General features: G+C 48.4%; 1 protein-coding gene across 1 annotated transcript in view; it reads left to right on the top strand.

Moving 5' to 3' along the window:
- Positions 1 to 12,326, top strand: part of naaladl1 (N-acetylated alpha-linked acidic dipeptidase like 1) — a 130,120-nt gene extending 117,794 nt beyond the window's left edge. The window contains exons 18-20 of the mRNA XM_063036561.1: positions 8,265 to 8,352; positions 10,483 to 10,575; positions 11,601 to 12,326. Coding sequence (XP_062892631.1) covers positions 8,265 to 8,352; positions 10,483 to 10,575; positions 11,601 to 11,784 — 365 coding nt within the window. The 3' untranslated portion in view covers positions 11,785 to 12,326. The remainder of the gene's footprint in view (positions 1 to 8,264; positions 8,353 to 10,482; positions 10,576 to 11,600) is intronic.
- Positions 12,327 to 13,821: the final 1,495 nt, after the last annotated feature.

The raw sequence follows: 13,821 nt of genomic DNA on the forward strand, positions 1-13,821 counted from the left end.
TTCCTCAACTCCACCCAAATAGCCTCCCTAAATGAGCCCTCTAATCTATCCTGCCAAAGCACTGCTGTAAATTTTCTCTGACAAGCAATGCAATACCTCCACCTCTTGTCCCTCCAATTCTATCACACCTGAAGCAATTAAATCCAGGATTATTTAGTTGCCAATCACACCCCTCCTGTAACCATGTTTCACTAATAGCTACCACATCATACTTCCAGGTATCAATCCATGCTTTAAGCTTATCCACCTTTCTTATAATGCTCCTAGCATTAAAATAAATGCATTTAAGAAATTTCCCACCTCTTACTCTCTGATTATCACTAACGGTGCAAACAACTTTACTATTTTCTTTTTCTTCCTTCTTCCCTACATCTGTTCCTACACTCTGGTTCCCCTCCCCCCTCATATCTAGTTTAAATCCACCAGAGCCTCTCTAGCAAACCTACCTGCAAGAATATTTGTCTCCCTCCAGTTCAGATGTTAACCGTCCCGCCGGAACAGGTCCCACCTTCCCTGGAAAACTGCCCAATTATCTATAAATCTGAAGCCCTCCCTCCTGCACCATGTCTTCAGCCACGTGTTGATCTGTGCTTCCTTACTATTTCTAAACCCGCCTGCACATGGCACTGGTAGCAATCCTGAGATTGCTATCATGGAGGTCCTGTCCTTTAACTTGGTGCCTAACTCCCTAATCTCACCTTTCAAGACCTCCTCACTCTTCCTACCCACGTCATTGGTCCCTACATGGACCACGACATCCGGCTGCTCACCCTCCCTCTTGAGAATACCAAGAACTCGAACCGAGATATCGCGGACCTTGGAACCAGGGAGGCAACAGACTATCCAGGATTTTCGACCTCTTCCACAGAACCTTGTATCCATCCCTCTAACTATCAAATCCCCTATCACTACTTGCCTCCTCTTTTCCCTCCTTCCCTTCTGAGTTGAGGGTCCCACCTCAGTGCCAGAGACGCAGCCACTGCAACTTGTCCCTGGTAGGTCGTCCACATCAACAGTATCCAAAACGATGTACTTATTATTGGTGGGAACGGCCACAGGGGTGCTCTGCTCATTCTGTCTATTCCCCTTCCCTCGCCTGACAGTCACCCAGCTACCTGTCTCCTGACTTTTAGGGGTGACTAATTCCCTGTAACTCCAGTCTATTTCTGCCTCTGCCTTCCGAATGATCCGAAGTTCATCCAGCTCCAGCTCTAGTTCCCTAACTCGGTTAGTCAGGAGCTGCAGCTGGATGCACCTTTTACAGGTGTAGTCATCAGGGACGATTGTGCTCGCCCTGACTTCCCACATACTGCAAACGGAGCACTCGACTGCCCTAACTGCTGCCTCCATTACCTACTCTTAAGGTAATTAGATTTCTTAAAGGAACTTACCCAACCTTACCTCACTTGGAGTGAAGCTCTTCCTCAGCCTCAGCTCGCCGAAGCCTCAGGAGCCAAAGCTTTCCTACTCTGTCTACCTCTAATACGTCGCCCGCTACAACATCGCCTGCTCCGTTACTCTGCTCTCTTTTAAATACTCCCGCTGCCTCACGGGCTGACTTACACGTGCTTGCGCAGTCCTGCCCCGTTGAGAGTTAAAGGGCAAAAGTTTAGGGGTAACATGAGGGGGAACTTCTTTACTCAGAGAGTGGTAGCTGTGTGGAACGAGCTTCCAGCAGAAGTGGCTGAGGCAGGTTCTATGTTGTCGTTTAAAGTTAAATTGGACAGATATATGGACAGGAAAGGAATGGAGGGTTATGGGCTGAGTGCAGGTCGGTGGGACTAGGTGAGAGTAAGAGTTTGGCACGGACAAGAAGGGCCGAGATGGCCTGCTTCCGTACTGTAATTGTTATGTGATTATATATGGATATTAATGCCTAACGATTGAACCTTCCTAACTAACCTTCCGTGTGGAACCTTGTCAAAGGCCGTACTGAAGTCCATATAGACAACATCCACCGCTTTACCCTCGTCAACTTTCCTAGTAACCTCATCAAAAAATACAATAAGATTTGTCAAACATGACCTTCCTCGCACAAGTCCATGTTGACGGTTCCTAATGAGACCCTGTCTATCCAGATAATTATATATACCATCTCTAAGAATACTTTCCATCAATTTACCCACCACTGACGTCAAACTCACAGGCCGATAATTGCTAGGTTTACTCTTAGAACCCTTTCTAAACAACGGAACAACATGAGCAATACGTCAATCCTCTGGCACCATCCCCGTTTCTAATGACATTTGAAATATTTCTGTCTGAGCCCCTGCTATTTCCACACTAACTTCCCTCAAGGTCCTAGAGAATATCTTGTCCGGACCCGGAGACTTATCCACTTTTATATTCTTTAAAAGCACCAGTACTTCCTCTTCTTTAATCGTCATACTTTCCATAACTACCCTTCTTGTTTCCTTTACCTTACACAATTCAATATCCTTCTCCTTAGTGAATATCGAAGAAAAGAAATTGTTCAAAATCTCCCCCATCTCTTTTGGCTCCGCACATAGCTGTCCACTCTGATTCTCTAAGGGACCAATTTTATCCCTATCCTTTTGCTATTAATATAACTGTAGAAACCCTTTGGATTTATTTTCACCTTACTTGCTAAAGCAGCCTCGTATCTTGTTTTAGCGTTTCTAATTTCTTTCTTAAGATTCCTCGAGCACCTCATTTACTCCAAGCTGCCTATATTTATTGTAGATCCCTCTCTTTTTCCAAACCAAGTTTCCTATATCCCTTGAAAACCATGGCTCTCTCAAACTTTTAACCTTCCTTTCAACCTAACAGGAACATAAAGATCCTGTACCCTCAAAATTTCACCTTTAAATGACCTCCATTTCTCTATTACATCCTTCCCATAAAACAAATTGTCCCAATCCACTCCTTCTAAATCCTTTCACATCTCCTCAAAGTTAGCCTTTCTCCAATCAAAAGTCTCAACCCTGGGTCCAGTCCTATCCTTCTCCATAATTATATTGAAACTAATGGTATTGTGATCACTGGACCCGAAGTGCTCCCCAACACAAACCTCCATCACCTGCCCTTTCTCATTCCCTAACAGGAGATCTAACGCTGCCCCTTCTCTAGTTGGTACCTCTATGTATTGCTCCAAAAAAACTATCTTGCACACATTTTACAAACTCCAAACCATCCAGCCCTTTTATAGTATGGGCTTCCCAGTCAATGTGTGGAAAATTAAAATCTCCCACAATCACAACCTTGTGCTTACTACAAATATCTGCTATCTCCTTACAATTTTGCTCCTCCAATTCTCGCTCCCCGTTAGGTGGTCTATAATACATCCCTATGAGCATCACTACACCTTTCCCATTCCTCAATTCCACCCAAGTAGCCTCCCTGGACGAGTCCACTAATCTATCCTGCCAGAGCACCGCTGTTATAAAACATCAGCATTATCTCCTTGCTTTTATATTCCAGTCCCCTTGAAATAAATGCCAACATTGCATTTGCCTTCTTTACCATAGACTCAACCTGTAAATTAACCTTCTGGGAGTCTTACACGAGGACACCCAAGTCCCTTTGCACCTCTGATGTTTGAACCTTCTCCCCATTTAGATAATAGTCCACACTATTGTTCCTTTTACCAAAATGCATTATTATACATTCCCCAACACTGTATTCCATCTGCCACATTTTTGCCCATTCTTCCAATTTGTCTAAGTCCTGCTGCAATCGCATTGCTTCCCCAGCAGTACCTACCCCTCCACCTATCTTCATATCATCCACAAACTTTGCCACAAAGCCATCAATTCCATTGTCCAAATCAATGACAAACAACGTGAAAAGTAGCGGTCCCAATACTGACCACTAGTCACCGCAGCCAACCAGAAAAGGCCCCCTTCATTCCCACTCACTGCCTCCTGCCTGTCAGCCATTCCACTATCCATGCCAGAATATTTCCTGTAACACCACAGGATTTTATCTTGTTAAGCAGCCTCGTGTGTGGCACCTTATCAAATGCCTTCTGAAAATCCAAGTAGATGACATCCACTGCCTCTCCTTCGTCCTAACAGATTTGTCAGGAAAGATATCCCTTTACAAGTATCTCGAAACTCCATCCTTAATAATAGACTCCAACAGTTTCCCAACCACTGAGGTTAGGTTAACTAGACTATAATTTCCTTTCTTTTACTTTACTTTACTTTATTGTTGCCAAACAATTGATATTAGAGCGTACAAACATCACAACGATATTTGATTCTGCGCTTCACGCTCCCTGGAGTACAAATTGATAGTAAATAGTAAAAATTTAAATTATAAATCATAAATAGAAAATAGAAAAGGGAAAGTAAGGTAGTGCCTTCCTCCCTTCTTAAAGAGTGGGGTGTCATTTGCAATCTTCCAGTCCTGCGGGACCATGCCAGAACCAAGTGATTCTTGAAAGGTCATGTCCACTGCATCCATTTTCTCTTCAGAAACCTCTCTCAGGACTCTGGGATGTAGTCCATCTGGTCCAAGTGACTTATCCACCTTAAGACCTTTGAGTTTGCCTAGCATATTTGTAATAGCAATGGAACTCACTCCTGCTCCCTGACACTCATAGACCTCTGGCACACTGTTAGTGTTTTCCACAGTGGACTGATGTAAAGTACTCATTAAGTTCATCTGCCATTTCTTTGCCCCAATTACTACCTCACCAGCATCATTTTCCAGTGGCCCAATATCAACTCTCACCTCCCTTTTACTCTTTATATAACTGAAAAAAACTTTTAGTATCCTGCTTTATATTATTAGCTAGTTTGCCCTCATATTTCATCTTTTCCCTTCTTATAGCTTTTTAGCTGTCTTTTGTTGGATTTTAAAAGCTTCACAATCATCCAGCTTCCCACTCACTTTTGCTACCTTATATGTCCTTTCCTTGGCTTTTATGCAGTCCTTAACTTCCCTTGTCAGCCATGGTTGCCTACTCCAGCCTTTTGAGAACAACTTCCTAGAAACATAAAAAGTCTACAGCACAATACAGGCCCTTCAGCCCACAAAGCTGTGTCGAACATGTCCTTACCTTAGAACTACCTCGGCTTGCCCACAGCCCTCTATTTTTCTAAGCTCCATATCTCCATCCAGGGGTCTCTGAAAAGACCCTATCGTTTCCGCCTCCACCACCGCCGCCGGCAGCCCATTCCACGCACTCACCACTCTCTGCGCAAAAAACTTACCCCTGACATCCTGACGAAGGGTCTCAGCCCGAAATCTCTTCCTAGAGATGCTGCCTGGCCTGCTGCGTTCACCAGCAACTTTGATGTGTGTTCCCTGACATCTCCTCATTTTCAAGCACCTTAAAACTGTACCCTCTTGTGTTTGCCATTTTAGCCCCGGGAAAAAGCCTCTGACTATCCACATGATCAATGTCTCTCATCATCTTATATCAGGTCACCTCTCATCGTCTGTCACTCCAAGGAGAAAAGGCCAAGTTCACTCAACCTATTCTCATAAGGCATGCTCCCCAATCCAGGCAACATCCTTGTACTGCAAATCTCCTCTGCACCCTTTCTATAGTTTCCACAACCTTCCTGTAGTGAGGTGAGCAGAACTGAGCACAGTACTCCAAAAAGGGTCTGACCAGGGTCCTATATAGCTGCAACATTACCTCTCGGTTCTTGAACTCAATTCTACAGTTGATGAAGGCCAATACACTATATGCCTTCATAACCACACAGTCAGCTTTGTGTGTCCTATGGACTCGGACCCCAAGATCTCTCTGATCCTCCACACTGCCAAGAGTCTTACCATTAATACTATATTCTGTTTTCATATTTGACCTACCAAAATGAACCACCTCACTCTTATCTAGGTTGAGCTCCATCTGCCACTTCTCAGCCCAGTTTTGCATCCTATCAATGTCCCGCTGTAACCTCTGACAGCCCTCCACACTATCCACAACACCTCCAACCTTTGTGTCATCAGCAAATTTACTAACCCATCCCTCCACTTCCTCATCCAGGTCATGTATAAAAATCACGAAGAATAGGGGTCCCAGAACAGATCCCTGAGGCACACCACTGGTCACCGACCTCCATGCAGAATATGACCTTTCTACAACCACTCTTTGCCTTCTGTGGGCAAGCCAGTTCCGGATCCACAAAGCAACATCCGCTTGGGTCCCATGCCTCCTTACTTTCTCAATAAGCCTTGCATGGGGTACCTTATCAAATGCCTTGCAGAAATCCATATACACTACATCTACTGCTCTTCCTTCATCAATGTGTTTAGTCACATCTTCAAAAAATTCAATCAGGCTTGTAAGGCACAACCTGCCCTTGACAAAGCCATGCTGACTATTCCTAATCATACTATGCCTCTCCAAATGTTCATAAATCCTGCCTGTCAGGATCTTCTCCATCAAGTTACCAACCTCTGAAGTAAGACCCACTGGTCTATCATTTCCTGGCCTATAATTTCCTGGGCTATCTCTACCCCATTTTTTGAATAAGGGAACAACATTTGCAATCCTCCAATCCTCTGGAACGTTTCCTGTCCCCATTGATGATGTGAGGATCATTGCCAAAGGCTCAGCAATCTCCTCCCTCGCTTCCCACAGTAGCCTGGGGTATATCCTGTCCGGTCCCGGTGACTTATCCAACTTGATGCTTTCCAAAAGCTCCATCATATCCTCTTTCTTAATGTCTATAAGCTCAAGCTTTTCAGTCCACTTCAAGTCATCCCTACAGTCACCAAGATCCTTTTCCATAGTGAATACTGAAGCAAAGTATTCATTAAGTACCTCTGCTTTCTCCTCTGGTTCCATACACACTTTTCCACTGTCACACTTGATAGGTCCTATTCTCTCACGTCTTATCCTCTTGCTCTTCACATACTTGTAGAATGCCTTGGAGTTTTCCTTAATCCTGCCCGCCAAGGCCTTCTCATGGCCCCTTCTGGCTCTCCTGATTTCATTCTTAAACTCCTTCCTGCTAATCTTATAATTTTCTATCATTGTCTCGTTTTTTGAATCTTTTGTAAGCTTTTCTTTTCTTTTTAACTAGATTTTCTACAGCCTTTGTACACCACGGTTCCTGTACCCTACCATCCTTTCCCTGTCTCATTGGACCATACTTATGCAGAATGCCACACAAATATCCCCTGAACATTTGCCACATTTCTGCCATTTCTGCCACGTGTTTCCAATCTTTGCTTCCTGCCTGATAGCTTCATATTTCCCCTTACATTTACCTAACTTGTCTGCTCCAATGCTATGGTAAAGGAGATAGAATTGTGATCACTATCTCCAAAATGCTCTCCCACTGAGAGACCTGACACCTGACCACGTTCATTTCCCAATACCAGATCAAGTACAGCCTCTCCTCTTGGAGGCCTTGTGAACTATTCCCAGAAACTTCAGCCATCTCTGCTCTGCCATCACCCCCACCAGTATCCTTCTCCAACCACCTGGGCAAGCTCCTTTCTCACGCCTCTGTAATTCCCTTTATTCCATTCCATATGTGACATATGCTTCTCTGTCATAAAATACAGTATGAATTCTATCAAATAATGATCACTGACTCCTAAGGGTTCCTTTACATTCAGCCCCCTAATAACATCTGGGTTATTACAGAACACCTTTCCCCGAGTAGGCTCAAGCACAAGCTGTTCTAAAGAGCCAGCTTGAGGGAATTCAACAAATCCCCTCTCTTACGATCCGACACCAGCCTGATGTTCCCAATCCCCTTGAATATTGAAGTCCCCAATTGTGTCATTACATGCATTTTCCAGCTCCCTTTACAATCTCAACCCCATGTCTTGGCTACTATTTGGAGGCCTATATATGATTCCCATAATTTTTTTTTAAACCCTTGCCATTTCTTAACTCCACCCACAAAGATTCAACATTCTCTGACCTATGTCACCTCTTTCTAAAGATGTAATTCCATCTCTTACCAATAGAGCCTCACCACCGCCTATGCCTTCTTCCCTGTTCTTCCGATACAAGGTATTTCCTTTGAAGTTAAGCTCCCAACTATGGCCTTCTTTCAGCCATGACTCAGTTATTCTATAAATAAACCCTCTGAATCTCCAGATTAGATCCCAGCCTGTAAATCAACGGTAGGTATACACTCAAGTGAGTGTGTGTGCGGATGTTCTCAGGACCTGTGCTGGGTCGAGCGCACTGGGAACGATTTGCCAGCCTTGGGGCGTCCCACGTCTCACCTGCAGGGTTACTGTGGTGCGGCCACCTTCGTGCTGGGTTGCTGTTCGGAATGTCTTCGTTACTTTTGGCCAACTTTCGAACTGTTGTGTTACAGTCCCCCTGCGGAGCGCTGTCGAGCGACTGGACCGCCAGTATCAATCGTTCAGCGAGCGTCTCGCCCAACTGGAGAACCTGCGGGAGAGGTTAGTTACCCCAGTCCCCCGACCTCGGTCAGGGCAGCTCATCAGGCCTGACCACTGAAAGGTGCCTCCAAAAGGCAGCGTCCCTCAGTAAGGACCTCCAGCACCCAGGACATGCCCTCACTGTTACCATCAGGGAGGAGGTACAGGAGCCTGAAGACGCACACTCAACGATTCAGGAACAGCTTCTTCCCCTCTGACATCCAATTCCTGAATGGACATTGAACCCATGAACACCACCTCACCACTTTTTCTCTTTTTACACTACGTATTTAATGTAAATGTTTATACATACATAGATATATAGAGTGACACACATTTCTTTCTGTAAATACAATTTTATCATTATGTACGCCAAACAACAAATTTCTCAACACGAGGAAATCTGCAGATGCTGGAATTTCAAGCAACACACATCAAAGTTGCTGGTGAACGCAGCAGGCCAGGCAGCATCTCTAGGAAGAGGTACAGTCAACGTTTCGGGCCGAGACCCTTCGTCAGGACTAACGGAAAAAAGAGATAGTAAGAGATTTGAAAGTAGGAGGGGGAGGGGGAGACCTGAAATGATAGGAGAAGACAGGAGGGAATTTCTCCGACTTCCGTTAATGCCCCTCCTCCCCTTCTTACCCCATCCCTAATTTATTATTTATTTATTTATTATCTCTCTTTCTCTATCACAGTAACTTCTTGCCTGTTCTCCATCTTCCTCTGGTGCTCCCTTCCCCCTTTCTTTCTCCCTAGGCCTTCCGTCCCATGATACTCCCCCTTCTCCAGCCTTGTATCCCTTTTGCCAATCAACTTCCCACCTCTTGGCTCCATCCCTCCCCCTCCTGTCTTCTCCTATCATTTCGGATCTCCCCCTCCCCCTCCCACTTTCAAATCTCTTAGTTAGTCCTGACGAGGGGTCTCGGCCTGAAACGTCGACTGTACCTCTTCCTAGAGATGCTGCCTGGCCTGCTGCGTTCACCAGCAATTTTGTGTGTGTTGCATAAATTTCTCAACATGTGGTTTTGGGACAATGTGTCAGGCTGGGTGGGGTTTGGTATGTTAGGGGTATACAGGGGGTGAATTGGGGCAGGGGGAGGGGTGTTGTGTAGGGGTTGGGTTGTTGGGTTGCGGTGTATTGGGGCAAGAGAGGCATGTTGGTTGGGGAGTGTACTGTGACAGGTAGAGGGGTGTATGGGACAGGGGAAGGGGTGTTGGGTGGGGGTGTATTTGGGGCATAGGGAGGGGTGTATGGGATGGGGGGGTGTTGGGTGGGGGATGGATTGGGGTAGGGGAAGGGGTGTATGGGATAGGAGGGGTGTTGGGTGGGGTGTATGGGATAGGAGGGGTGTTGGGTGTGGGATGGATTGGGGAGGGGAAGGGGTGTTGGGTGGAGGGGTGTACTGGGCTAAGGGAGGGGTGTATGGGATAGGAGGGGTGCTGGGTGGGGGTGTATGGGATAGGAGTGGTGTTGGGTGGGGGATGGATTGGAGTAGGGGAAGGGGTGTTGGTTGGAGGTGTACTAGGGTACAGGGAGGGTGTGACAGGTGGAGGGGTGTATTGGGCTAGGAGAGGGGTTTGGGCAGGGGGTGTATTGGAGTAGGGGAATGGTTGTTAGGTGGGGGTGTATTGGGCAGGAGAGGGGTGTTGGGTGGGGATGTGATGGGGTGGGGTCAGGGGTGTTGGGTGGGATTGTGTTGGTGTACAGTCAGTGGTGATGGGGTTGGGTGAGGTGTGTTGGGTGGGGGTGTGATGGGGTAGGGTGAGGGGTGTTGGGTGTAGGGTGAAGGGTGTTGTGGTAGGGTGAGGGGTGTTAGGTGGGGTGTGTTGGGGTAGGGTGAGGGGTGAGGGGTGTTAGGTGGGGTGTGTTGGGGTAGGGTGAGGGGTGTTAGGTGGGGTGTTTTGGGGTAGGGTGAGGGGTGAGGGGTGTTAGGTGGGGTGTGTTGGGGTAGGGTGAGGGGTGTTGGGTGGGGGTGTGTTGGGGTTGGGTCAGGGGTATTGGGTGGGAATGTATTGCGACAGGGTGGGGTGTTTGATGGGGCTTTGTTGAGGTAGCGGGAGGGGTGAAGGACGCTCACTGGGTCATACTGATCCCCCAGCCCCCGGTCTAACCCACCAGTCCCACCACTCTCTCTCTCTCCGTCTCAGACCCCTGCAGCTCCGGAAGGTGAACGATCAGCTGATGCTCCTGGAGAGATCGTTCCTCGACCCGCTTGCCTTCCCAGACCAGCTCTATTACCGGTACGTCTGCTCACCATCGCCCACCCACCCCCACCCTCAACCCTCCTCTCACCGCAAATGTCCCCCGGCCCCCCGCCGCCCCCACCATCGCGAACTCTCTCCCTCCCACCGACATGTGTGTGTCCCTCTCTCCCTTCCCCCACCGATCTCTCTCTCCCTCCTCTCTCTCTCTTGCATTCCCATACCCCTCTAATGGGGGTCTCTCTCTCTCTCTCTCTCACACACACACACACACACACACACAATTCCATACCCCTCTGTTGGGGGTCTCTCCCCCTCTCTTTAAATACCATACCTCTCCAATGGGGGTCTCTGGGTCTCTCTCTCTCTCTCTCTCTCACACACACACAATTCCATACCCCGCTGATGGGAGTCTCTCTCTTTCCTCCTCCCGCACTGACGGTGTCTCTCTCTGTCAGTGGGGATCTCAGTGACCCCCACCCCCCGCACTGACGGTGTCTCTCTCTGTCAGTGGGGATCTCAGTGACCCCTCCCGCACTGACGGTGTCTCTCTCTGTCAGTGGGGATCTCAGTGACCCCTCCCGCACTGACGGTGTCTCTCTCTGTCAGTGGGGATCTCAGTGACCCCTCCCGCACTGACGGTGTCTCTCTCTGTCAGTGGGGATCTCAGTGACCCCCTCCCGCACTGACGGTGTCTCTCTCTGTCAGTGGGGATCTCAGTGACCCCCTCCCGCACTGACGGTGTCTCTCTCTGTCAGTGGGGATCTCAGTGACCCCTCCCGCACTGACGGTGTCTCTCTCTGTCAGTGGGGATCTCAGTGACCCCTCCCGCACTGACGGTGTCTCTCTCTGTCAGTGGGGATCTCAGTGGACCCCCCCCCCCGCACTGACGGTGTCTCTCTCTGTCAGTGGGGATCTCAGTGACCCCTCCCGCACTGACGGTGTCTCTCTCTGTCAGTGGGGATCTCAGTGACCCCTCCCGCACTGACGGTGTCTCTCTCTGCAAACGGGGCGTTTCAGTGATTCCCCTCCCGCACTGACGGTGTCTCTGATGTTGTCCACAGCCACGTCCTGTACGCCTCGCAGAGCTCTCCGGTGCAGACATTCCCGGGGCTGGCGGACGCCGTGCAACTTGCCCTGCAAACAGCAGAACCATCCGCCTGGGACGCGGTCCGGAGACACATCACTATCCTCATCCACTCGCTGGATAGCGCGGCCTCCACCCTCGACGGCCCACTGCCCGACTAACGGCCTGGGCAACCACCACCTCACCCCACGGTCCCCAGACAACCCCCGCCCCCGGGTACCTGCCCACCGCTGGCCTTCGCCCCTCACTGCCCACCGCACGGAAGCTGACCGTGTGGCCCTCAAGTACCCATCCCGTCACGGTGGTGCGGCGGTTCGAGTAGCGCCATTCCAGTTCGGGGCGTCGGAGTTCAATGCTGACCTCACCTGCGAGAAGTCAGCAGGTCCCCCCACGTGGGCTCTTCCTTTGGGTGCTCCAGTTCCCTCCACACTCCAAACAAGTTTGATCATTGTAAACTGTCCTGTGATTAGGAGAGGCTTCAATTGTTGGTTGGCGGGCAGCGCGGCTCGGAAGTTCCGCTCTGCATCTCTAAATAAACCAATAAATTTCCTATCATTTGGAGTCTGCTTCTTGTCGCCTCTCAGAGTCCCAGTCTCCACCACCACCTGCGGTGTCTTCCCGATCCCAATGCCTCTCTGCGGGAAAGAATTCCTCCTCGGATCCCCCCTACACAGGCACAAATAGAAAGCTAGGGAGAGGGAGCCTAAGACTTTTGCCCAGTACTGGGGTAATTTTATGTATTGCACTGTACTGCTGCCCCCCAAAAAAAAACAAATTTCATGACGTGTGAGTGATGATAAACGTGATTCTGATCTGGGTCTCTATTGTGGACTCAGAGTGGGAAGGGGGCAGGGAGAGGGGAATCATGGTTGGGAAAGGGGAAGGGAGAGGGGAGGGAGCGGTGGTACTGACAAACAAGAAGGACGTTGATGCACGTACGGGGACTCCTCAAGGACACGGCGCACATGGCAGGAACGCGAGGAAGACTTGGCCTCCTTAACCAGTGCACCGACCATCAGACTGGGCTGTTCAGCACCTCGAGTCTGCTCCGCCATTCCATCACCCCTCTCAACCCCGTCCAGAATCAGAATCCCAATTCATATCGCCGGCATATGTCGTGAAATTTGATGTTACAGAATGTGGCAGCAGGACTTCGCAATACAGAATAATGAAAACTGTCAATTACAGTAAGTATATATAGATATAGATTCAACGAGCAGTTCAAAAAAGGGAAAATAGTGAGGTGGTTTCACGGGCTGGATGACCAAACATCCCTTGTATTGTACTTGTGCACGAGGTGAACACACACTCAACGACTCAAACATCCCTTGTATTGTACTTGTGCACCAGGTGAACACACACTCAACGACCAAACATCCCTTGTATTGTACTTGTGCACGAGGTGAACACACACTCAACGACTCAAACATCCCTTGTATTGTACTTGTGCACCAGGTGAACACACTCAACGACCAAACATCCCTTGTATTGTACTTGTGCACGAGGTGAACACACACTCAACGACCAAACATCCCTTGTATTGTACTTGTGCACCAGGTGAACACACACTCAACGACTCAAACATCCCTTGTATTGTACTTGTGCACCAGGTGAACACACACTCAACGACTCAAACATCCCTTGTATTGTACTTGTGCACCAGGTGAACACACACTCAACGACTCAAACATCCCTTGTATTGTACTTGTGCACGAGGTGAACACACACTCAACGACCAAACATCCCTTGTATTGTACTTGTGCACGAGGTGAACACACACTCAACGACTCAAACATCCCTTGTATTGTACTTGTGCACGAGGTGAACACACACTCAACGACTCAAACATCCCTTGTATTGTACTTGTGCACGAGGTGAACACACACTCAACGACCAAACATCCCTTGTATTGTACTTGTGCACGAGGTGAACACACACTCAACGACTCAAACATCCCTTGTATTGTACTTGTGCACCAGGTGAACACACTCAACGACCAAACATCCCTTGTATTGTACTTGTGCACGAGGTGAACACACACTCAACGACCAAACATCCCTTGTATTGTACTTGTGCACCAGGTGAACACACACTCAACGACTCAAACATCCCTTGTATTGTACTTGTGCACCAGGTGAACACACACTCAACGACTCAAACATCCCTTGTATTGTACTTGTGCACGAGGTGAACACACA

The sequence above is a fragment of the Mobula hypostoma genome, chromosome 30 (genome assembly GCF_963921235.1).
Source record: "Mobula hypostoma chromosome 30, sMobHyp1.1, whole genome shotgun sequence".
NCBI classification, from domain to species: Eukaryota; Metazoa; Chordata; class Chondrichthyes; order Myliobatiformes; family Myliobatidae; genus Mobula; species Mobula hypostoma.